Raw genomic sequence first — 23,490 nt, forward strand, 5'->3', positions numbered from 1 at the left:
CACCCGGGCCGGCGCTTCGAGCCCTCTGCCCGCGGGTAGGGCGGCGTGTGCCCCCCACCCGTGTGTGCCCCCCCCTCCCCCGGGGTGGCCGTGGGCGGCCGTGAGCGCCCCCCGCACGCGCGCACCCCCTCGGAAATGACTTTTTGTGTTTCAGCTGCGGCAGCTCCCGTGAGGATGCCGGAGGAACGGCTGCCCGGCCAAGCACCGACCGCGGGGATGCGTCCGGAGGAGGAGGAGGAGGATTAAGCGACCCCCCCCCCGCCCCGTCCCTCTCCCCCCGGCCCCCAGCCCCCCCGTCCCGTCCCTTCCCGCCGCCCCCCCGCTCCGGCCACCATGAACACCAACGTGTGCGTGGAGAGCGGCCCCAACCCCGAGGCGCCGGGGCTGCCCAAGGACAGCCACCTGCCCGAGGGGGCCCTCAACAGCCTTGTGGATTACAACTCGGAGATGGAGAGGTACCGCTCCTTCGCCACCTTCTACAAGACTAACGGCGGCGCCTTCCCCCAGGCGGCCAAGATCGCCCGCATCACCACCCCCATCTTCCCCAGCGCGGCCGCCGCCGCCGCCGCCCGCATCGGCATGTCCCCCTGGAACTGCGACACCGCCACGGCCGCCGCCGCCACCGCCATGCTCTGGGGCAGCGGCGGCGGCGGCGGCGCGGCGGGCGGCGCGAGGAAACCCTCCTCCTCCTCCTCCTCCGCCGCCGCCGCCGCCTCCGCGGCCGCCGCCGCCGCCTCCTCGCTGCACGCCGGCAGGGGCGGCATGCACCACCGGAGCGACTCGCAGCGGCTGGGCAAGCCCGGCTGCCCGCCGGCCGAGCAGCCCGCCCTGCCCATGGCCAACGGCAACTTCCTCTCCACCCTCGCCCCCGAGCACTGCCGGCCGCTGGCCGGCGAGTGCATGAACAAGCTCAAGTGCGGCGCCGCCGAAGCCGAGATCATGAACCTCCCGGACCGCGTCGGCACCTTCTCGGCCATCCCGGCGCTGGGCGGCCTCTCCCTGCCCCCCGGGGTCATCGTCATGACGGCCCTGCACTCCCCCGCCGCGGCCTCGGCCGCCGTCACAGACAGCGCCTTCCAGATCGCCAACCTGGCGGACTGCCCGCAGAGCCACGCCTCGGCCTCGCCCGCCTCCGCCCTGGGCGCCGCCGCCGGCGCGGGGGGCGGCGGAGGCGGAGGCGGTGGCGGCGGAGGCGGAGGGGGGGCCGGTGGCACCGGCGCCGGGGCCGGGGCGGGCAACCCCGCCAAGAAGAAGCGGAAACGCTGCGGGGTGTGCGTACCCTGCAAGCGGCTCATCAACTGTGGAGTCTGCAGCAGTTGCAGGAACCGCAAAACGGGACACCAGATCTGCAAATTTAGGAAATGTGAAGAGCTTAAGAAAAAACCGGGCACTTCGTTAGAGGTCAGAGGAGATGATTTCTTTTTCCCCAGCCTCCCGCCATCCCTCCTCAACCCCCTGCCCCCGCCCCTCCAGTGCTTCTTGTCTAGCTTCAAGATGCAGCATCCCTTCTCCGAGGCCTCCTTCAGGCTCTGAGGGAGCCCCCGCCGCGGGCGCGGCTCCCCGCGGCGCGGCCCCGCCGCCCGCCCCTCTCCGCCCCGCAGGGAAGAGAAACGCCGCCTCCCGCGGCGCCCCGCCGAGCCGGGCCCCGGCCGCTGGCCCTCGGCCCCGGGCCGAGGAGGGACGGCCGGGGGGCGCCGGCCCTCGCCCCACCAGCTCGTGGCTGTTTCGGAACGATGCTAACCTGGTTTACCTGCCGTGCTGTTTCCATAAGACTGCTGGCTCTCTGGTTCTTTTTTCTTTTTCTTCTTTTTTTTTTTCCCTTATTTCTCTCTCCCCCTTTTTTTTTCCCCTCCCCCACCCCTTTTTTATTAATGGCAATCAAGACGATTTGGGGCAGTTTGTAGGAACGGGGAGGTGGGAAAAGGAAAGTTTTAGCTGAACATCAGGATCTCGTTGTCAGAAGTTCAGGGAAAGCAATGGCAAGTTAATCTCCAGGCTGGCTGGTAGCAGTTTGTCCCAGACAGACAACGGGCCATGGAGCCCAGTAGTAGGTGAAATGCACCCCAGTGATCTCTGTGGCAATGTCTTTCTTGAAATAACCTGCTCGTGGTGTATTAAACACAATGGAAGAATAGCACAGGTATGACTGAACTGATTTCTGACTGAACTGTATGCACGGTTATCTTTACAACGTTTCCTCGGAACTGACAATGTATTGTGTTCCCCAAAGCTGTAACAACAGGTTTTCAGTTTTGCTAGACGTACGAGAGACAGGCAGATCCCGTGTCGCAGACATTTCGGTTACTGTATTGGGTGCGACAGACAATGGGAACCAAAATAGACAACCGTGAGGAAAATGGCAATTGGATGGTATCGTTAGGGGAAGGAAACAAGTGAGAGAGAAGACTAGTAATCATACTTAATCCCTTGTCATTATTAAAATTATAGTGTTGCTGGTTTGACACACATCTCGGATGTGTCTGAGGGTGTCGGGGATGATGGATTTAGTACAGAGGAGTAGTGTGTGGTGGGTGACACCAAGATTTGTAGTCACAGAAATCAGCAACTAAGTGAGAAATTGTAACTTCCTTCTGTGTGTGTGTGTGTGTATGCCTGTGCATGTTTGCATAGTGGTTTATTCCCTTGCTCATTGCTTGCAGGAGCTCTCTCCAAGAAGAGGTGGGATGAGGGATTCCAGGGAAAAAGCAACACTTAGAGCCAATTAATTTGTTCTGTGTTAAATAAATTGAGATAATAGTGTTGGTATTGACACGGCCATGGGACAAAAGCAACATTTGGGGGTTAACTGACATTTGGCTGATAGCATTAACTCTTTCCTAACCAGCCTCATCAAAACAACTAATTAATTCCTTCTTGCAAGAGTGAACTGTCCTTGCTATACGTTTAATTTGTACCTCTGCATCCTTTTAGCTCTATTTTTGTGAATGGTGACCCAGCATTGCTAAAGCAAAAACCAGGATGGATTTCCCAGTGGATAGAACCTAGGCTGGGTTTTCAGCTCTTGTTTTTCTCAATAATATGCTTTTGTTGGTTTTGTAGCAAGTTTGCAACAAGGATTGCTAACACCCTTGTCTGTTAATGCTGAGTACAACCTAAAAGAGATTCCCTGAACCAGAGGTGTGGAGAATTCCCCCCACACGACCTAGCACTGAGAGTGCCTTTGTGTGCCAGGTTCCCTCATTAGGCTTGCAAACCAGGGGGCTGCTGGGATTTAATGTTTGTGATAAATGATAGGTTCTGATGGCTTATCGATTTGTGCAGAAAGTGAGCTATCTCTGGAAGAAACAAATTTGTACATTATCAGATCTTCCTATGGGTTTGTGTGCATCTCTAAGCACATTTCCAGAACTTCCCTGGCTCCTGACGAAGGTGTTTGGTAGTGTTAAAAACTTTTCAGGCGTGCTATGAGAATGCCTCCCGTTAAAATTGTTTAACCACTGTGACTAGTAAAACCCATTCTTTAATTAGCCACTTGTGTGCTCTCGTAACCACCTGCCTTCACTTCTTTTCTTCATTCTCTCTTTCCCCCACTCGCTCTCTCCTGTTTCTGCTCTGTGAGATACGTAAACACAAAAGCTCCTCTGCTGCTGTACTGTGACTTGAAGGAAACAGGTTTCTCTTTCCAGCTGTCAGTAAGGCATCACTTCTCTGCAGGTCATGGCCCATCACAAAGTTTTGTCATGGGATGTGGCTAATTTCTTTACAGAAATGTGGTTTGTCAGTAGGAGAGGAAGAATAACTTGCTTATATGGTTGTTTTCCTTGTCTTCTTTATTCTTTATGAAAAATTCATTTTAACTAATAAAGTGACAGAAGGGCTGCCTACTGCACAAATGCACAGCAGTGCTCTGGCTGTATGGCCACCAGCTGGAAGGGTGTCAGAGGGTGACAGGGCCTACACGAGGGCACTGTGGCAGCAGGATTGGTATTGGGAGTGGGCAAGGGCAGCCCTCCTGCGAAGTGAGTGGCTGGAGCGACTCATTTGGCCTGTGCTCCTGGGGAGTCCACCACTCTGCGTGGATGATCCCCTGGCACCTCGGTAGGCATGGAAATGCTCCCATGGAAATGCGTCGAGGATCGAGGGGCTCACGTTCCACTCCACACTTACATGATTCGTGAATTGTGCTCAACAGCAGCTGCAAATTTCAGGGGTGATTTACGGCAGGGGGTGGCACCATGTTTAAAAACAAACGAAAAATTAGAAAAATACCAATAAACCGTAAACTGGCTGATCCCACAGAAACCATTTCTCTCTTTTTCCTTTAAATCTCTCCTGCTGGTGCAATGAAGGCATAGGATATAACTCTCAAAGACAGTACATGGAGCTGAAGACAGATTCACGTGAATGGTTTCCAGTCCCTGACCCTTGCATTTTTAATGGAATGCTTCTCGCCCAGCATTTTTTTTTAAACACTTGAATTCTTTTTTCCTACTTTCCTTGTACTATTTTCACATTAAAAGTGTCCCAATGCTCTAGTATTTTTCATAGAATGTTATTATTACTAGGAAATTTTATGTACAGCAATAATAAATCTATAAAAATCAGATTGACGTCACGTTGCACGCTGCCTACTTGTGTATGTATATTCTGTGTTCATTCAGATTTACAGTCGGTTTAAAGAGACATAATCTTTATTTACCCATAGAGACTACTTATTTTCCTTTGATTGGTGTACATGCCTGTAACTTCTGCTGCAGGTTATGACAGTTAGGTGCCTGACGATGGTTTACATCCTTCTCCCTTTGAAGTGAACCCCATTCAGTGTACAAATCTCAGTTGACCCAGTCCTCATTTTCATTAGCATGACAGCAAGTTCAGGTAGAGAGGCTGGCTTGCATTGGCAGGGGCTGAAGTGTCCTGCCAAATGTGAAATATCAGCTGTTTAGGCATGCTGTCACCATAGTGGGCACCGCTTGCTCCCTTTGTAACAGCCCAGCTAATTGATATGTGCACTATTAAAGTGAGCGTTTGCATACCAACCTGATTGAGTCAATACCAGCGTCCAAATCCGAGGCATCTCGCTGAGTTGCATTTCAAGCCAGTGGGATTTTGAGATGGCCTTCTCCAGGGATAGGTTGTGATGATTGATTTCAGCAGGAACGGCGTCTGATCCTGAAAGTCTTAACACCATATGGCATTGCCACGAGGGAGAGAGGCTGCGCTGGCAACCTCCGAACTTGCACTCCGTGTTGTGGTAGCGCGTGCGAGCGCTGTTAAGGGAAGACTGCTGAGCTCTGTGGATAGGGGTCAATTAGTAGGGGCCTCAGAGGAGGCAATTTCCCCGCTGTCTATCTGGCTTTAAATTACATGCACAAGTTAAGTGACGGCATGATGGAATTGAGTAGTGGTGAGGGGGAACTGTAAAGGCTGATAAGAAGCAGGCGGCTAACACGATCCAACGGGCTAACTGGAAGGTGGGAAGAAAGACCACCTTGTAGTTCGCGTTGCTGTTCATCACTAAACATCAGCAGTGCTGCTCTATGATAGGCTGTCTCTCCTGCCTGCCACTGCCTCGTAGCCCTCCATCTGGCTGAGGCTCCCTGTGTGCATGTGTTAAAATACTTTGCAAAAGGGCAAAAAAGCAGTCCTTGTTCCTGGGCGTTTACAGCTGGAGCAAGAACTGCAGTCCCTCCTGAGTGCAATTTATGTTGGCATTGGCTGCAAAGCCCTGATCAGCCCTGAATGCAGTTTTTTCCCCTCTTTCTTCCTTGTTTGTGCCCCTTGTGCTTTGCCAGGGTTCTCGTGTATTTTCTGTTCCCAGGCCCGAGCCTGCAGGGAGTCTGCCTGGTGCTGGAACTGGCTGCTAGCACCATAAGAGAACCCTCACTGGGTGACCGTGATGCTCTTCGTGGGGCTTCCAACATGGTGCGTGATCCTGCCGTGACAGTGTGAGCAGGGAGGGGAGGAAGTGAGAGGCAGGGCAAAAATCTGACCTTTGTTGAACATTTTGCCATGAGATTTTGTCACTTTCATTCAGATACTGCATGTCTGGGATAAACAGACCTTCAATGATGAGTTTTCCTTTTGACCTCTGGCCTTTTGACACCAGGCCTCCTACTGCCACCTCCAGCAGAGACCAGATCAGCTACATCTTTGCTCAGTAGCGCCTGATCTCTGCTGCTCGGAAATCTCCTTGAAGGGCGTTGACTTTCTGCGTTAGGTTCACATCTTGCAAGGCAGGAATGTGCTGCAGCTGTTGGGAGATGTGGGGTAGAGGAAGATGTTTAGAGCCCAAAGGAGTCAAAAATGTGGTCTCCTTACAGTTCTGACAGATCACTGAGTGCGAGTGATTTTGTCTGGTATGTGGTTGGATGGTGCCTGGTTTACTGTGTCATATGTTGTTGTTTCCCTTTCCCCGTGTGAGACTTGCAAATGAGAGAAAGTGTCCAAACCCCATGACATTACTGTTCAGTTTAGAGTATAAATGGCTGCTTGATATTCTGTAGGTTGTTAAGGAGGGGGGCAAAAATGAAGTCTCTCCTGCCTAAGAAAATCTCTTAGTGGTGGGATTTGGTACTGAACTGAACAGAATTTCAAGACATTCTGCAAAATTGTAAGCCAGTCAAGGACTTAACAGCCTCTCTCATACAAACACTGCTTTCTACTTGCATTAAAAATTGCTTGCTTTCAATCACTGAACTATGATTGTTTGCTAGTGAAATTGGCCGTATGGTAAGAGAGATTAACTGGTTGTGGTGGTTCTGAATTTTGATTGCACTGTGTAGTTCTTTGCATGGTTTTCTAAGTACTAGTATTGGTTATGCACTTGGGGCATCAAGATTCTGTGCCAGACTCTGGATTTCAGTGCTGTGACTGGTTAGTCTGGTTTTTTAAGCTGACATAATGAAATCTCTATGTATTGTTTAGGCTGGGCAAGCTGCATGTGTCATGAGAAAGATGATGAATGAGGGTGGTTTGGGGGTTTTTTGAGCAGTAATTAGCATAATAAGTGTCTTTTTCTTTTCTTTCCTTTTTTTCCCCCCCAAATCATCTAGGTCACTTTGAACTAATATTTCAGTTAGAGGTGCATAAAACCATCATGACTTGGAGTCCTATGCCAGCTACAGGATGTTTGGAAAATCTTTTCCAGTTCTGTGTTTGTACAAATTGCTGTAGACTATACACATCATGCCTGATTCATATAGGGAGACTTTGTTTAAGTTGGTAGATATGTGAATGTCATGTTATATACCACTGATTAGGGGTGGGTAACAGTGAGGAACAGTCTCAGTTTTTGTCTGCTTGTCCATGTGTGTTCATATTATCAGATTTTGGGGTTACTTTCCATGCAATTCTGTTTGCTAAGTGCACACCTAACACCTTTACTGAAGTCAGGGAAGATCTTGCTCACTTGGAGAATGGATTAGGATGTCAGCCAGCAATCTGTTGGTACTGCGGAAAGAAAAGGAACAGAAACATTTTTGGGTTTTTTGGTCAGAAAGCAACATCCTGGTACTGCTTTTTGGGTTTTAAAAGAAAAGTGCCCTAGAGAGTTAAAAAAAAGGTTGATATTAATTTCTGTATGCAGTCATGCATTTATGCATGGCAATGACGAAGAACAGGTCTTTTCCAAATATCCTATAGATTTGTATTGTTAAAAAAACTAGCAGTCTTCCAGCTCTTAACATGCATGCATTTTAAGGGTTAGGCTTGGTGAAATAATTCTAAGCAAGCCTAGAAGTTACACCTTAAAGACTCATCAAATACAGCATAATCCTTTTGATCACTGGTTGCAATGGGAAATGGCTGCTGCTTGCATAGGGAAAGGCTTTAAGATAAGCTTTTTGGATGTAACCCGAGTGAGTTGGGAGCAATAAGTAACTCGTGTCACTGTAGCCTTGGTGGCTAACAATTCCTAAGTCACCAACTATGTGCTTAAAAACTGGCAGCAGACACCATGTCTCCTGAGGAGTACCACCACCCAAGGAAGGCATTTCTCTGCTTCTGCAGTGTCTGTGTTTTTGATAGCTCATCTGCTCGGATAATCCTACTGAACCACAATGTCTTGAAGCATGCAGTTTCCTTTGACGCTTTTTTTCCTACTTGAGAGCCCTGACTGCATGTTTGTCTTCTCTCTTCTTTTGGGTACGTTTATTGTTTTCTGCAGTCATATCTTGTTCAGTCACATGCAAACACCTGTCCTGAAACTGAATTACTCTGCGGTGTAATCTAAAGTCATCCCCCTTTTCAGCATCCTGTGCTTTCTGTTGTGTGTTGAGTTATGTTGCACCGTGCTTTCGATGCAACAGCCATTTAATAATGTTGAAGCCTTAGCTCTGCAGGGGCTAAAAAGATCCCAGCAGGCTTGTTAACTTCTACTCTCAGACATTATGGGAAATATTTTCTCCTCCCTGGAACTCTTCGGCATCCTCTTAATTAACACTATAAAAATCCATAGCCAGGTATGCGTGAAGCCTGCTTAATTTTTATGCAGTTTTCCAGAGTTTCTCCATTCCTTCCTATTTAACCAGACACTGGTGCCAAGTGAGATATGAGAATGTAAAAGGAATAAAGGCAGCCTGGGTCATGCTGGGTACCGTGTTCTTGTCAGGCAGCATACTCATCAAGTGCCTTTCCCTGACTCACATAGGATCTTACTTTTTCCCTGTTCTACTCAGTATTTTTCTTTATCTCAATCTCTGAAGTGTTGGGCATTTTAAAACTTTGCACCTCTCCTTTCTCAGGACAGTATTCTTTTCTGCTCCAGACTGTTGTGGTCATGGTGTCTGTTGTACTTCTATGTAGGATCCCCACTAGTTGGTATCAGACTTCATTTGACTAGAAGTTATTTGTACAGAGATGAGAGAGGTTATTCACTGGTTTAGGAAGTGGAGAAGCAATATTAAAATTTGAGGTGAAGGGAAGAACTTAATAAATACTGGAAAATGGGGGGAATCCAAGGGCATTCAGGATGGATATCACTTAAGATGAGGGCAGAGGAAGAGGAAAGAAGAGCTGCAGAGTGCTCAAACAGAGGAGGATTCCAAAGTGGCTGAAGGTTGGTTATAATGTGTGAAGCCTCAGGGGGTGCCTGCTCCTCCACAGGGATGACTCAGTTACAATGGGACAGACTGACTGAGCACTGAAGGATGCAGTGGGAGGGCTGAAGATGCAGTGACATCTCCCATGCTGAGAAGAGCATGGGGTGTATTTGCTGCTCTGAGTAATAAATTAGTATTCAGGTGAAGCAGTTGAAGAGCTCACCAGTAACCATCTTCCCAAAACTTCTGCAGGGGAAGGCTAAGATTTCATACAGCTGAAGGGAACCTTGATGAGGGAAAGCAGGGCTTTCCCTGTGCCCTTGTTGATATCATAAACCAGTTTCTTTAACTTTTAAAAATTGACTGGAATTTATGGAGAGAATTTGAATATCAGGGTGAGCATTTGGTATGGGTGGAGTCTTGTGATCCAAACAAGTTGTTCAAGAAGTAAGGAAATGATAAAGGCATACATATAGAGAAGCCAACAGATGTGAAAGAGAGAGGGGAGGAAAGGAAAGGCTGAAAATGATGATTTTTTGTGCAAGGACTTCTTGGCCTTAAAGGTTTCTCTGGTGGTATGTACTTTGTGTCCTAGGAAAGCTGGAGCATGCTGACAGCACGTCAGTCTGCACTATGTTAACACAAAGAATTTGCCCCATTGTCATGACAAAGAGACCCCAAAACAGCTGCAGTTCAGTAACGTCCATCCTTCACATCCTAACTGTGGTGGGGGATTGGAGATTGAGTGCAGCAGCCTTGGCAGTTACAGGCTTGGAAGAGAGCTGAAGAGCACTCGGAATCTGTGTAGAAGCTACAAGGAGGCAGAGTGAGATTACTGTGGGGCAATTAAAGAGGTTGGAAACAGAAAAGGAGAGGCAAGGAATATACATTTTTAAATATGTGATCTCCAAAGCGAGTAGTATTAGCAGAAAAAGGCTTTTCGTTTTAGAGCGAACAAAAGAGGAGAAAAATATATTTGGAAGGGTTGTGGGTATGACCCACACGGGAGGGGGTGGGAGAGCACTTGATGACACCACCCTAGTAATGATGTAAAACCCATTCCCTCTAAGTCACCAGTTCATCTGAGCTCTGGGAGGTGGTGAAATGGTTGGCTGGTTGCTTGGAAGCTGATGTAGAGTAAGTTGGAGGTCAAAGTCCAGTGGAGGTCACAGTCTCATGAAAACAATCACTGTGTCTTAATTGTCATCCTTGAAAATTTTAGAAGACACACCCGGGAATGAATGGAGTTCAGAACCATTTACAATCTATTAATGTTTCCCTCGCTAGTCAGGAATTGTGGTGACCTGTTGTGTAAGAGTTTGTGTTGCTACTCCTCTTCCTGCATTGAGTCAGAAAATACATGGTGCTCACCTTGATGCTTGGCTACAAGAGAACCAAACTGGCACCTGTGATGAGTCTTAGGTATTGGCTGATTATATTCCCTCAGCCCGGATACCAAGAGCTGTGCATTTGAGTGATGTATTTCTGTATTTCTCCATTTCTCCTTCCTTTTTTTTTTTTTCTTTTTTGCAAGCTTTGCAGAAAAAGAAACAAGCAAGCAGAGACCAAGAATTTAATGGATATATTTTTCACTGGCTCTTTTATCAACAGCATATGAAAAATCCCAAAGGACAGAAGCAGTTAGCTAACCAATGAGGCATCATAGCTGATTTTTGGTTCCATGCAGGAGAAAAAGATACTGAAGCCCCAGCAGCTCAAGGGGAAAGAGATTTAAATTTAGGTTTGGTACTGAGAAACGTGCCTCTCCTCTGCTTGGAGACCAGTCTGTAAGAGATTACTGTACCCCAGGGCAGCAGTTTGGAGGATGATAGAGATGTCAGCCTGTGAGTGCAAAGACTTGTACCACTGGATGATGAACCAGCAGGGATTTCTCATTAATGGAATGAATGTTAACAAGAATAATTCTGTTTTGTGAGCTGGTGTGTGTGGGAAGGATAAATGATAGGGGCTGATGGATGGTCTTCACAGAGATTTGATTAGGGAGAAGGTGAATGGCAGTGTGTGTGTGAGAGAGGGGGAGGTGTATGCACGTGGTACACACATTGCAGAAGACAGGCACACTTCTACTTGATGATGTCTGACAGAGAAGTCAGCAGAAGTAACCAGACAGGTCCTAGGTGAAGCTGAGCACTGGTGTGAATATTTCAATTTAGTGTCTTGTGCATTGTAGGATCTTGGGTGTTATGTTGCATGGTGGTAACAAACCTGTATTCAAGAATTTCTCGATAAAACTTTCATCAGTATCAGAGCTTTCTGCTTTCTGCTAATAAAACATTTGACTAGTGGTATTAATTCCCACAGTCAGTATGGGAGCACTGAATGACACCTCTTCTGACCTGCTTAGCATCATTTTTTGCTCTGAAGTAACACGCTTAAAGCTTGTATGAGCCCTTCCTGGTTCCTGAAAAAGCAGGAGACAGGCCAGACCTACTGGTTGAGAGGCCAGGGAAGCAGAACCAATGGAAACAATCCCTCATCCTGCCTGAGGCCTTCATATGCTGCTGGAATGCAAATAATAAATGAAAAAAGCAAAATAGGCACATAAGCTGAGTAGGCACTCCAGCAGACTTAGCAGCTCCACGCTCAGGTACAGAGGTAGCTGAAAAACTGAAGGAACTGCATGAAGTGCTCGAGAGAGACGTAGAAATAGGGAACGAAACGTGAATCCCTTTGACAGTGAGATGTGGGAGACCCAACCCGAAAAGCCAAACCTCTGATACCTTCCCCGCTGCCTTTGCCAGGAAGCCATTAGGAGCCCCCGGCTGAGGCCGGAGCGTGGCCAGCTGGAACTCAGCTGCAGGGTGGCAGATGGCAGGAGGAGTTCCCGACCCGGCTGGCCCGCCGCTGCCAGCCCCGCGTGCAGGATGCCAGGCGCAGGGAAGCCGGCGGCCAAGCCGGCTGCTCCCCTCGGGAGCGAGCGAGACGGCGGAGGTGGAGACTTGGCTCTGTCCCTCGGCTTGCTGGCCAAAAGGGCTGCGCTGGCACAAGGGAGGGAGTGTGCTGGAAGGCGTCTGCAGCCAGTTACTCCCAACCTGGGAGGGGGTGGGCAGAGGAGATGTGTTCCTTTCCAGAGCTCTGCCTGCATCCGTGTGCTGGTACCCTCTGCGCACCGTCGCAGTGCTTAGTGACTCGAGCTGACCCCTGGGGGTGATAAGGCCCGTGGTGGAGCATGTGAGCTGCTCTCCTTAGAGCTTTAGGTGATGCTCACCGGCAGAGTGAGGAGCTCCAGGGGCTCCATCACTAACAGTTCCTGGGACTGAGCTGTTTCTTCTTTGATAGCATTAGTTTGGATTCCTTATGATTTCTATCTGTAGTTGCCATCTGTTTTCCCCAATGCCATTACGCATTTTTTCAGATCAAGACCCCATTCCCCCAAATTTAATCTCATCTATGTAGTGGAAAAATAGTTAATATATAAAATAAACTGTGGTGAGCAGTGAATGTAAATGAGAGACACCTTTGCTCCTTTTTTATCCTGTGGAGAAACCCATTACTCCTCTGACTAATCCTATTGATTTGGCTGGGGAGCTATGGCCTGCTGCTGATGTCAAGTCCAAGTGGCAGGATCCGGCTGTACAGTGGCAGGTCTCCGTGGCCATTGGCACAAATCCTTTATTCCCCAGCTGACTCCACTGAAATCTCCTGAGGTTACCTCTGAGCTATTTGAGAAGAGCTGGGTTTTCAAACCATGACCCTGATTTAGGAGTACATGTTTAAAAGTTCTACTTGTGATGTCCTGTGGCAAAGGTTTACTTTTCACTCGGTGGAGCTGGCGGCAGAGAAAGTCAAATGAGTTTTCCTAATCTGGTATGTTCTAAATCTGGTTTGTCTCAAATACAGCCTGAGAGATATGCAGCGCAAGTGGAAAAATAACTGGCAGCACGCAGATGCGTGTCCTCTCAGAGCAAATAAAGCTGACTTTTAAAATAAATGTTAAATCTCATCCCTGGTATGAAGGGAGACAGGCCAGTAGCTCAGGTATGGGGAGAGATATTTTAAGGTGGGCTGTGGAAGAAAGCTCACCACCAAGCTTCTGACCCAGCATTCATGTCCCTTTTTATCTGCTAAGTCCAATCATAAGCTTGTTATTAGAGGACATCTGTTACTGCCTGATAACACGTACAGCAAGCAGGAGCACAGCGTTGGTGGGAAGCCAGGGATTTTGGCAGCTGTGGGGAGCGGCAGCTTCGTGGACTGTTTCACACCTCGTCCAGAGCTGGGGCAGCACATCCCTCCCGTGGGCCTGTGGCTGGGTGGGAGGATGCCAGGAGTTTGAGGCAAGGGCTATTCCTGCACGCAGCTCTCCTGTGCCAGCTGGTGTGCACATGTGCCAAAGCCTCATCCACTCATCCTCCTGCAGCCGCAGCTGGCCCCCTCGGTGCCGGGTCAGCGTGGTGGGTCTGCTGGCATTCCTCCAGGACAGGCAGCAGAGCAGCTGGGAGAAACGTGCCACATGCTGGGTTCTGCTTTTTCCTTCTGCATTTCCAGGGGATGCAGTTCACACACTACTTTCTTGCCCCCAAGCCTCCTTGCCTGAAGAAAAACATTCAAGGAGACTGTGTGAGCTGAATCTGAGCATCATGAGGTTTTCCCCACAGTCATTGCTGTAGGTAATGTATATTTATGAGCGGAACAAAGTGGGCTGCAGATGCTTTGAAAGGCTGCTTTCCTCTCAGGGTGGCTTAGTATTTAGGCAAGTAAGGAAGGAGTGGAGATGCTGTCCAGACTGCATTCAACAGTGGCAGAGCAGGCTGGTGCAGGAGAGATGGCATCTTCCAGCTGCCTTCCTGTGTGTCATCAGGGGATGCTGATGCTCTGTGGTTCAGGAGATGGTGATCCTTCCAGTATCTAGAGGGAGCCTACAAGAAAGCTGGAGAGGGACTTTTTAGTCCCTCTTAATAGTGGTAGGAAAAGGAGAAATGGCTTTAAACTGAAAGAAGGTAGGTTTAGATTAGATATTAGGAAGAAACACCTTATAGTGAGGGTGATGAGGCGCTGGAACAGGCTGCCCAGAGAAGCTGTGGATGCCCCATCCCTGGCAGTGTTCAAAGCCAAGTTGGATGGGGATCTGAGCAACCTGGTATAGTGGATGGTGTCCCTGCCCATGGCAGGTGAGTTGGGGGTGATCTGTAAGGGCCCTTCTAATCTAAACCATTCTATGATCTTACAGTGCTCTGTAGGTCAGGAGATTGCATCCCTCTGCTGGGCTTTAGTGCATCACAATGTGACACAGGTCCATTCCAGCAATGAGACTGTGTCTGTACCACCATGTGTGTGCCCTGAGCCCAGCTCTTGTCTTTCCAGAGAGTGAAATGGGGGATGGAAAGTGAGTTTTGAATTTGCACCAGAGTCCGCACTGTTTTTGTCTGAGCAATGCTGATGTCATTTCCAGGGCGATCGTCTGACACCTGAATTAGCTTGTGGCACTAGAAATACAAGGTGTGACGTGAAGTAAAGGCCAGTTTGCTTTCCTGCTGGTGGTCATGTGGGCTCTGTGAGACTGATGAGGTGCATAGCCTGCATTCACACAGTGTAAGAAAAGCATACAGGCACTGGTTTATGGCCAGTGGTGGTCAGTGTTTGCTGGCCTGGGCTGCTGATTGATTCAAATTGCATTTCATGCAGGGGCCAGGACTTTCCAGCTGAATAGTTCTGGCCACCACAGAGCACCAGATTTCTCAATATCTGATCATATCTCTCTCTCTCAATAGATATAGATATATTGGGATATACATAGACACACACACATATATATATTTGTATATAACTTGCTGGGCCAAACTGCTTCTCTTGCAGAAGGCATTTCTAGAAGGGATTGTCCTCCAGCTTGAGAAGCTTGTGTTGGGTTCTCTGCAGATCTTGGTGAGATCAGTTTTCCCTGTGTTGCTAGCACCAGTCCTGCTGCTTTGGGAAATTCATCAGTTTCATTTAATTTGCCATGTGAATTTGGGATTCGTTAAGCTGCTGTCTATTTCTGTGGTTGTGTCGGTCTCTGTAAAGACCACCAGGTAGCCCAGATTTTGTTGGACATACCTCAGTTGCCATATACTCCCTGAAGGGCCTCTGTTGAGCTGGTTTGTTTCTAGGGCTCCTCAAGAGGAATGAGGAGTGCCACATCTGGCTAATAATTTGCTGTAGCGAACATGTGAGTTTACTTCAAGGAGAGCAGGATTTTTGCTCATGGATCAAACATCAAAGGATTCTTACATAATGCAACATATTTTAACATTGGTAAAGTATTAGGTCATAATCATGTCGTGCTCTGATATGTTTTATTACTCTATTTTATTTCTGAATGTGGTTCACCTCAACTCAAATGATTCCTTAGCCTTGCAGAAAATAGTAATACAGGCGACTTACAGTGAGTCTTGGTTAGGTAGCTCTGAATTTTTCTTGCATCCTAAGCAGCAGCAGCAGCTCAAGCCAGGTGCAGCCAACTTTCCTGATTCCTTGTCTCTGTGTCACATCTTTCAGGTGGCTGTGAGACTCAGAGATCCTAGGAAAGAGGATTCTCTGGCAAGTGCGGTAAGCTTGAGCTCACCAAGGGTTGGGCTGGGCAAGCAGGCGGGCCTTGGATGAGCAAATCCCACTGTCTGGCATCCCATGCCTTGCTCCGTCAGTCGGTCACCCCAGGGGGCAGTGGGAGGCATCATTCCTTAATGAGTGCTTTTGCTGTGAAAATACAGGTGTTGAACCAGACTTTGGTGAGGAATTTACTGTTCCTGCCAGCATGCTGTTTCCATGTGTTGCATATAGTAAGGGCCTGCTTTTACATTTCCCTCTGGGGCATCCAGTACAGATACGTAGGAATCATTTTTCCATTTCTGCTTAATTGAGGAGATTTTCTGTTGGTTTCTGTTGTCTGCTTTTTACCTCCTCCTCCAAAAGTGTAGCTTGGTTCCCTATATGAAGCTCATTTTTCTAGGCAATAATTAGATTTTCAAATTTCAAATACTTGAGATACTTCTTTTGCAATGAAAGCTGGTACATAGGGAGCAGAATAGAAAGTTTGAAAGTGTGGAGGACATTTCATTCTGGGTTTGTGTAGGGAGAAATCCTCTCCAGAGCCATGCCTTATGGCATTACCTGCTTGGAGAAGCCAGGGCAGCAGGTTTCTGAGCATCCTCCTGAGAGCAAGCCTGCTGTTCGTCAGCGCTGGCACTGGCACGAGCAGTGAAGGCTTTTACAGCAAAACTGTGCTGATTAACTCTGGTTCTGCTCCTCACCACCCCTCCCTGGGCTTCCAGGGGGATCTGTCCTTCCTGTCACTCAGGTCACAGAGGTCCAGAAATGCGCTGTAATCTTGCCCAGAGTTTGATTCCCCAGCTGGGACCGCCGGATTTATATAGCCAAGCAGTAGATGGTCATTGCACTTAAACTTTTGTGTTGGTGTGCTAAACCTCCAAATGGGCTGCAGGGTCTCTCTCTGTCTGGAAATAACCTTGAGTGGTGAAATCTATGGATTTCATTGCATATATTGGTTTAGATTTAACTTGATCCAGCTATTCTGTTTTAAAAGATTTCCTTTTTTTTGTTTAAGGGTGGATTAGTAGTTCATTCCCAAATCAGTAGCTAGCACAATGGATATTTAATTGTAAATGTGTATCTTTAATTAGAACTTGGTACACGGATGCAAAAATTCCTTATCTTGCAGTTTTTCAAAAACACACGTATTAAACCCCAGCCTTGCCCTTCAAAAATACTATTCTGTGTATTTAAAGGTCTGAATGACCTTTTAATCAGACGTTACATCTTTGCTTCCAGCTGATATGACAACGTCTGACAGTAACTCAACCTGATGTGGCAAGAAAATAAATAAAGGCTGTCTCAGTCACTATGTCTTTAAATCTCTCTGTCTAGCTGTGGTTTTGTGTTCAGGCAGATGGACTCACAGTGAAATATTACATTTAGTTTTCAAGTGAAGACAATCTATTGAGTTTAATATGTTTGCATGTTCGACTGTTCTTTTGAGGTCAATTTAGTCGTACGATTGTTTCCTGCCATTCCGAACTCCAGCCTCTTCTGCAGCCAAGCTCTTTATAAATTTAAATCTGTATACCTCGCTCTCAGCAGCCATCTTACAGCCCACACAGACCGATGTGGATGGTCTAGCAATTGCATTAGCTCTCCTCGGTGTACCTGGGTGCGAGGGCTGCTGTGCTCTGTCACTACTTGTTCTCATGTTCACTTCACATAAACGGGCAGAACAAGGACTGGTATGGATGAATATGAGCAATTCCTACATTTGGACCACCGACACAAAGAGAACTCACACTAGGGTGACTGTATTCAGCACACCAGCTCATTGTCCTTGGAAGTTAATTTTCGGATGATTTATTAAAATGTAACACTTGTGGAGGGGGAGTGGATATTGAATTGACAGCAGGTCAGAGTTCTGATAATACAGCAGAATTATTTTGATCTCTGGTATTTCCATGTACGCAAGCAATAAACTTAACAATAACAGCTCCCCTTTCATATGGGTTTTACAAAAAGAGAAGCTGTGTACTGCTTGAGCCTGGTTATCACAAACTGGGCTAATTATTCAACAAAAAATACTTGCCTTACTAATGAGCAGTTCCCTGGAATTCAGAAAGTAATATTCTGGCACCAAGTACAATGCACATTGTACACTGCAGGGTCCATAATTTGTTGGATTTTTATGGAAAAACTAGGAAAACATTTAAAAGGTCTTCCCTGAAACAAAAATGAAAGAATTCTTTCAAAAAGAGACGTGGTACTTAAATGTGGCACCAGCAACATCCATGGGAACTTTTTTATTGCGAGTACTTCTTTGCAAATTTACAGAGTTTTGCTTTTAGGAGAATTTTTTTCAGATATAACACTACTGTTTTGTGGATAGTTCTTAATGAAACAAATACTTGTGAGCTGGGACAGACTGATACAGTGTCATGTTTGGGCTCTCTCTCCCCTCCCTGGACAGTGCAGTCTGTTCTGGAGGGGAGACATGCAGGTTGAGATGCATGGGTTCAAGGGTGCTTTCATTTCGATTGAAGGAAATTGAGGACAAGAAGTACCTCACAGAAATGACACAGTCCTTGCAGGCTCAGCCCTTCAGCCTCTCATGTAGGTTGTGCTTTAAAGCTGTGAAGGGAATTTGCTCAAATGTGCTCAAATGTACTCAAATGTGTACGGAGGCACCCAGATGCAAGTGGATATCATTTTCAGGGTGCAGCAGGTGAGGGAAGGAGTGGGGTAGCAGCTCTGCAAGTAGGCTGTTTCTGTGTAAGCCAAGGTCCTGCATGTGTGTGAAAGAAGGACAGAGCCATTCTGGGCAGCACCCCCCAAGTCAGCAGGGGGATTCCCTCACTGGAATGAAGTCACGGATATGTTTTAAGTTCTTTCTGCATTGCAACCTAAATGTGGAAAGGTGACCGGCCTGAGGTTTGAAAATGCCATCCTCTCCTCCTAAGGTGTCTGAAGACACAGAATGCTTTCGGAGTGACAGAGCAGTGCCTCTGCTATTCCCCTTCCATGAGCATGGTCTTGCCAAAGTGTCTGTTTAACCCACAAACCCTCCAAGCCGTAACTGCATGCCCAATATGCCAGAGCAAGGGAGAAACCATTGTACAACTCCATGGTTATTCTAGAAGCACTGTCTGTTTTCCAGATATTTTTTCTAGCAATGTTTTCATGACTACCTTGTTAATGAACTAAGGAGAAGACAGCATGTTAGGTGTGTGACACACTGAGTATGATGTATTGCGTGTCTGTTTGGAGAAGGATGTTTCTATTAATTGTCAAGCAATGGGAGGCATCATGTTGTTCCTAGATAAGTGAAAGTATGCCTAAAATGTAAAGGAAAAGAACAACTAGAACTCGAGTATGCCAATGCCACAAAAGAAAGCTTAACTTGTTTTCTTGCTTTTTTTTTAGAGAACACCTGTTCCCAGCGCTGAAGCATTCCGATGGTTCTTTTAAGCAGTAGTGTATCTTATTTTCAAGGCAGTCCGAAGTGAATGGCAAGCTAAAGTCTTGTTTTAAGAAACTGCTTAGTCCACCATTGAAGAATATACTCAGATACTATTTTCATTTATGTATAGGGGTTTCCTCAAAAGCAAAAGACAAAAATCTGGGAGCCTGGGGAATTGGCCAGCTTCTTCACATTCAGTACACCAATTCTTTCTTTGATGTAACTTAGCTATACTAGTGAAGTTGTTGTCTATTTTTAAAGTGGCTGTAAAAAAAAAAAAAAAGTTTGGGTAAACCCCTGCTATAAAGTCATGTATCTTTGAAAAGTAACATATCTATACTTCATTTTCAAATATATGTGTTTCAGTACTGTAAACTGTACAGATAGCCGCTTGTATTTTGTGTGTTTAGACACAAGGAGACAATCATGTCTGAGCATCAATGGAGATAAACGGTTTGTACACAACAGTGTGGTTCTGCGAATTAAATCCGGAGCAATAAATTCTAGCTTTAACTATTATTTTGCTAGTTGTTTAGCAGCAGCAGCAACAGCAGTGCTGTTTTACCATGCATCCTTCCATAGAGACTTGATGCCAAGTTTTCCAAGATAAAAAGATTGCGATGCATCTAGCAATTACCTTCCGTTGTGGTGCTGTGAGAGGGGAAGATGTAACACTTAAAATTAATCTTTCAAGCACTATATTAGAATAGTGGTTTGTGCACTTGCATTGCTTCCAAAGAAGCTTACAGAGGGGTATCTCTCCAAAAATGCTGTCTGGTGTCTGACTCGTTTTTCACTGTGCTCTGAGCTGGAGTGCCCGGCATAGGTGGGTGTGCAAAACTAGTCGTCTAAATAAAGGTTGTTCTAGGATGCAAAACAGAGTATGAGACCTTAGGAAAAATGATGACTCAGCTTAATTACCCTTCACCTATGAGATCTTAAGTAACATTTTCAGTCAATGGAGTAAATATTTTATAAAGTGGAATGCCATGTTTTTGGTTCAGGTGGAGCTCTTCACAGTTAAGTGAGTTTTGATAGTTGGACTGGTTTAGGTCTCACTTGCACTTGTGCTCATTTGAGAGCCTGGATATTTTTGCAGTATAAAAATGAAATTTTTTTAAAATGCTTTTCAAAAAAGACCACTTCTCCCCACATGTTTTTTGGTCCACTGATCTCGACTTTGCTGAATGACTGGTCCCTTAGGCCCCCACAAAAATGCTTTGCCATTCTTCTTCCTGTTCTAGTAGTGTGGAAGAAATGTCTACTCTGTGGAAAGGCAGCACACAGAGGGATATAGCTGACATGCTGTAAAAAAAATGGAGGATTCTTTACTTAGGGATATTTATTATCAATTGATCATCACTTCTTTTGCTTGGCTTTGTCATACCACTCATGAGTGAGAAGGCTATGCCATCAAAGTAAGTGAATGCTGTTGTGCCATGTATTTGATAGATTGATAATTTTATACAAGATGATACTTGTACCAGTAGTTTCACAGACAAGGTGCTGGGCATGGGAATAACCAGTTAATGTTGCACAGCACATACTAATCTACTGTTTCAGGACTTTCTCCAGGTTTTGCTAAGTACTTCAGCCTTTGGCCCTTGGTCACACATAGCTGGTGAAGCACGAGGGGTTGAGTTGGGAATGCTACAGTGTGGGACCTGTGCAGCTGGGGAAGAAGCCAGCTTTGGCAAGTGAGGGAGCCCCCAGGGCTGGCAGGCATTGGGAACAACCAGAAAGTGAAGACCAAGGGATGGAGGAGGAGAAACCTCTTGAGGTCACCCGTGTGTGTCAGGAGGACCAGGCAGAGCGTGGGTGACCCAGGGTAACTGGAGGGGCATGGTTGGGCTGGGCTTACACCTGCATCCTCAACTTAGGGCCAATGCACGTGTCTGTGTCCTTGCGTCGTATGACGTCACATACATGGCTTCAGAGGTGGAATGTCACACTTAAAATGCTTCTATCATGGTGCCCCTCTTACAGGTTGTAAGAGATCCTCAGTTGAATACTCATCCAATGCCCATTCAATGAGCTTTTGTGTCTGTTTGTATGGCAGCTGTGTATGGATTTTTTTTTGTGTTGGAGACTTTTTGGTTAGGGGCCTCTGTTACTGATCACTAGACCAATACGAGCTCTGCAAGGTCTTCTCTACCAGAGTGCTTATTGATTTAGAAACTGAAGCCTTATTTGCACATCTGGCTAGTAAGCTTGCCTTGCTCTTTGGGAAACTCTTACTGCTCTTACAGCAGCAGAGGCAAAGTTAAGTTCAGGCTACATTAGGTGTACAAAGATATTCCTAGCAATGTACTTACTGTCTAATACCCTAATGTTGCATGTTTTCTTGTGATTCCTTTTTTTGTTTTGTTGTTTTGTTTTAAAGAACTGATGGATCTGTATATTGTAATCGTGGTGTTTTACATGTCAATTCAAAATTGTTAAACACACAAACAAGCATACCTGTTAATTATTGAAAATGAATGAGAGGTGATTTTTCTTTGATTTACCCATATGGTTTTTGTTTCGGATGTTGTTCCTTTGCACCATCAGGTTTTTAGATTCTGCTGAAACAGTATTTATATGATGTAGTGTGCATAGAGCATTTTAATTAGTGATGTTTGAAGAAGGAAATCCATTTTCTGGCCTGTCTCTCCCCACTGCCCTACCCACCCGTCCCCATTTATATACATATTTGTCAATCGATTATTGTCAAGTTCTAATTACCAGATTTGTGCTTTTCACAAGGTCCAATGCTGTTTTCCAGTGTGAAAATTTGTATTCTTCTCCGTTCTTCATTCTCACAGTGAAAAGTAAAAAAAAAAAAAGGGTGTGGGCAAAAACAAAGCAGAACTCTTTCTGTCTTCTAGGTGTGAGCGCTAAGTCTAGTGGAAGCATTTTTGGCATACCCCAGATAAACTTATGAAAAATGGTAAGCTTAAAAGGGAGGCACACGTACCCATTCTGTCAATTAATAACAGACCCTCCCTATGAGGGAAAATACTCCCTTTTGTACAGACCCCCTGGTATGTAAGTCCTACAGTTAATGTTGAAGAATGTAAAGTCTTTAAATGGGCTATATCTGTAATCAAATAATAAAGAAAGAAAGTAGTTAAATGAACATACCATTCAGGGTCGAATGCATTCAGCAAAAAGCAGTAGTGGGTCTTTGATCATGGTTAGATGCATAGTGATATCAAACAGTGGGTTCTCATGTAACAGCTAAATGTTTCAGATTTTGTTTTTATTAAATTTGGCAGTTTCACGCTGAGCTCTACTGTATTCTTAGTGAACAAAAGACAGCTCCTATGTTAGAAAGTACTCCATTTTCACAATTGCAGGGAACTAGGAGGGTATTTTCAGAAACATGGGCCACAGAAATGTACTCCTTTCACAGTGTTCTCCTATTTCTGAACTGTGCAGTTATCTATTAAATTTTCTAATAGATATTTGTGTAAGGTGTATGTATGCTTGTGCAATTATGGAAAAAAACAGTTTTGGAAAACAGTGTATTTATGAAAAAATAATCACTTATGGGGCATGTACAAAACTGTATAAAAACATTCAATTTGCCCAGTAAAGTTGTTTTTGTGATATTTCTGTGTTGTTGAATAAAGGACTTTAGTATTCAAAATATCTCTCTTTTTCCATAAACAGGTCCTGTTTGTGGGATCTTAAACAAAGAAAACCTCTTTTACAAAAGAACCCTCAAAATGAGCAAGAAGGTCCAAATGCTGACCTCAGTCTTGCATATGGGAATGAATGCTTATGAAGTGATGGTACAATAGCCACAGAGATTATTCCTTCTCAATTGGCAATGGATGGAACCCCCATAAGTTGTATAACTGAAGGTAACATTGTACTCTGGATTTTTTAAAATAGCAGAGAAAAATACTGGCTTTTTTCGACTAGGAATGTTACTTTGAGATTTTGAGGCTATGAAAGATTAGTGAAGTAGGAGCAAGACTGATTACAGAACAGCCTTAAACCCATTAATGCAGACCTGTGTTGTATAAAGAGTGGACTAGTGAGGGTGGTGTGATAAATTAGCAGTTAGCTTTGTAGGGAGAAGCATGCAAACGTGAAATCTCATCTGTAGCTCTTGCAACGAACAATAGTCCTGAGGATAGGTGATCCTGTTGCTGTTGGAGTATTTGGAATTACGAATGTGGTTTGTGAGAGAATGACAATATTATCTTCCTTTTCGTTTTACTGCTTCTTAGTTCAAAGTTCAGCTCTCTACCTGTCTCAAAAACTCTACATAACTAAGGAAATGTTTTCCTCTTGACATTTTTTTCCCCCCATACTACTTGCCAGCATTGAAGCCACTTCAGATAGGTGTGAAAGTTCATGACAGTGCTGGCAGCACGTCATCTGATTTTGGTGAAATTTGGAATGTCATTTTTCTGGGAATATTCCTTTAATCAACAGAAAGTCTGCTCTTAGATGCCAAACCAGAATTTTGAATGAGTTTGGAAAATGAGGTAGGTCCTTTAGTCTGTGAGATGCCTTCAATGCCAGCTGATTTTCCAGGGG

The 23,490-nt window shown here is 45.9% G+C and overlaps 1 protein-coding gene across 1 annotated transcript; it reads left to right on the forward strand.

The window, feature by feature from the left end:
- Positions 1-333: 333 nt before the first annotated feature.
- On the forward strand, positions 334-18,965 carry CXXC4 (CXXC finger protein 4; the record flags this gene model as incomplete). Its single annotated transcript, XM_082281982.1, has 2 exons — positions 334-1,401; positions 18,921-18,965. 2 exons carry the CDS (start codon positions 334-336, stop codon positions 18,963-18,965), a joined length of 1,113 nt encoding a protein of 370 aa, XP_082138108.1.
- Positions 18,966-23,490: the final 4,525 nt, after the last annotated feature.

The sequence above is a fragment of the Coloeus monedula genome (assembly GCF_965178545.1).
Source record: "Coloeus monedula genome assembly, chromosome: 5".
NCBI lineage: Eukaryota > Metazoa > Chordata > Aves > Passeriformes > Corvidae > Coloeus > Coloeus monedula.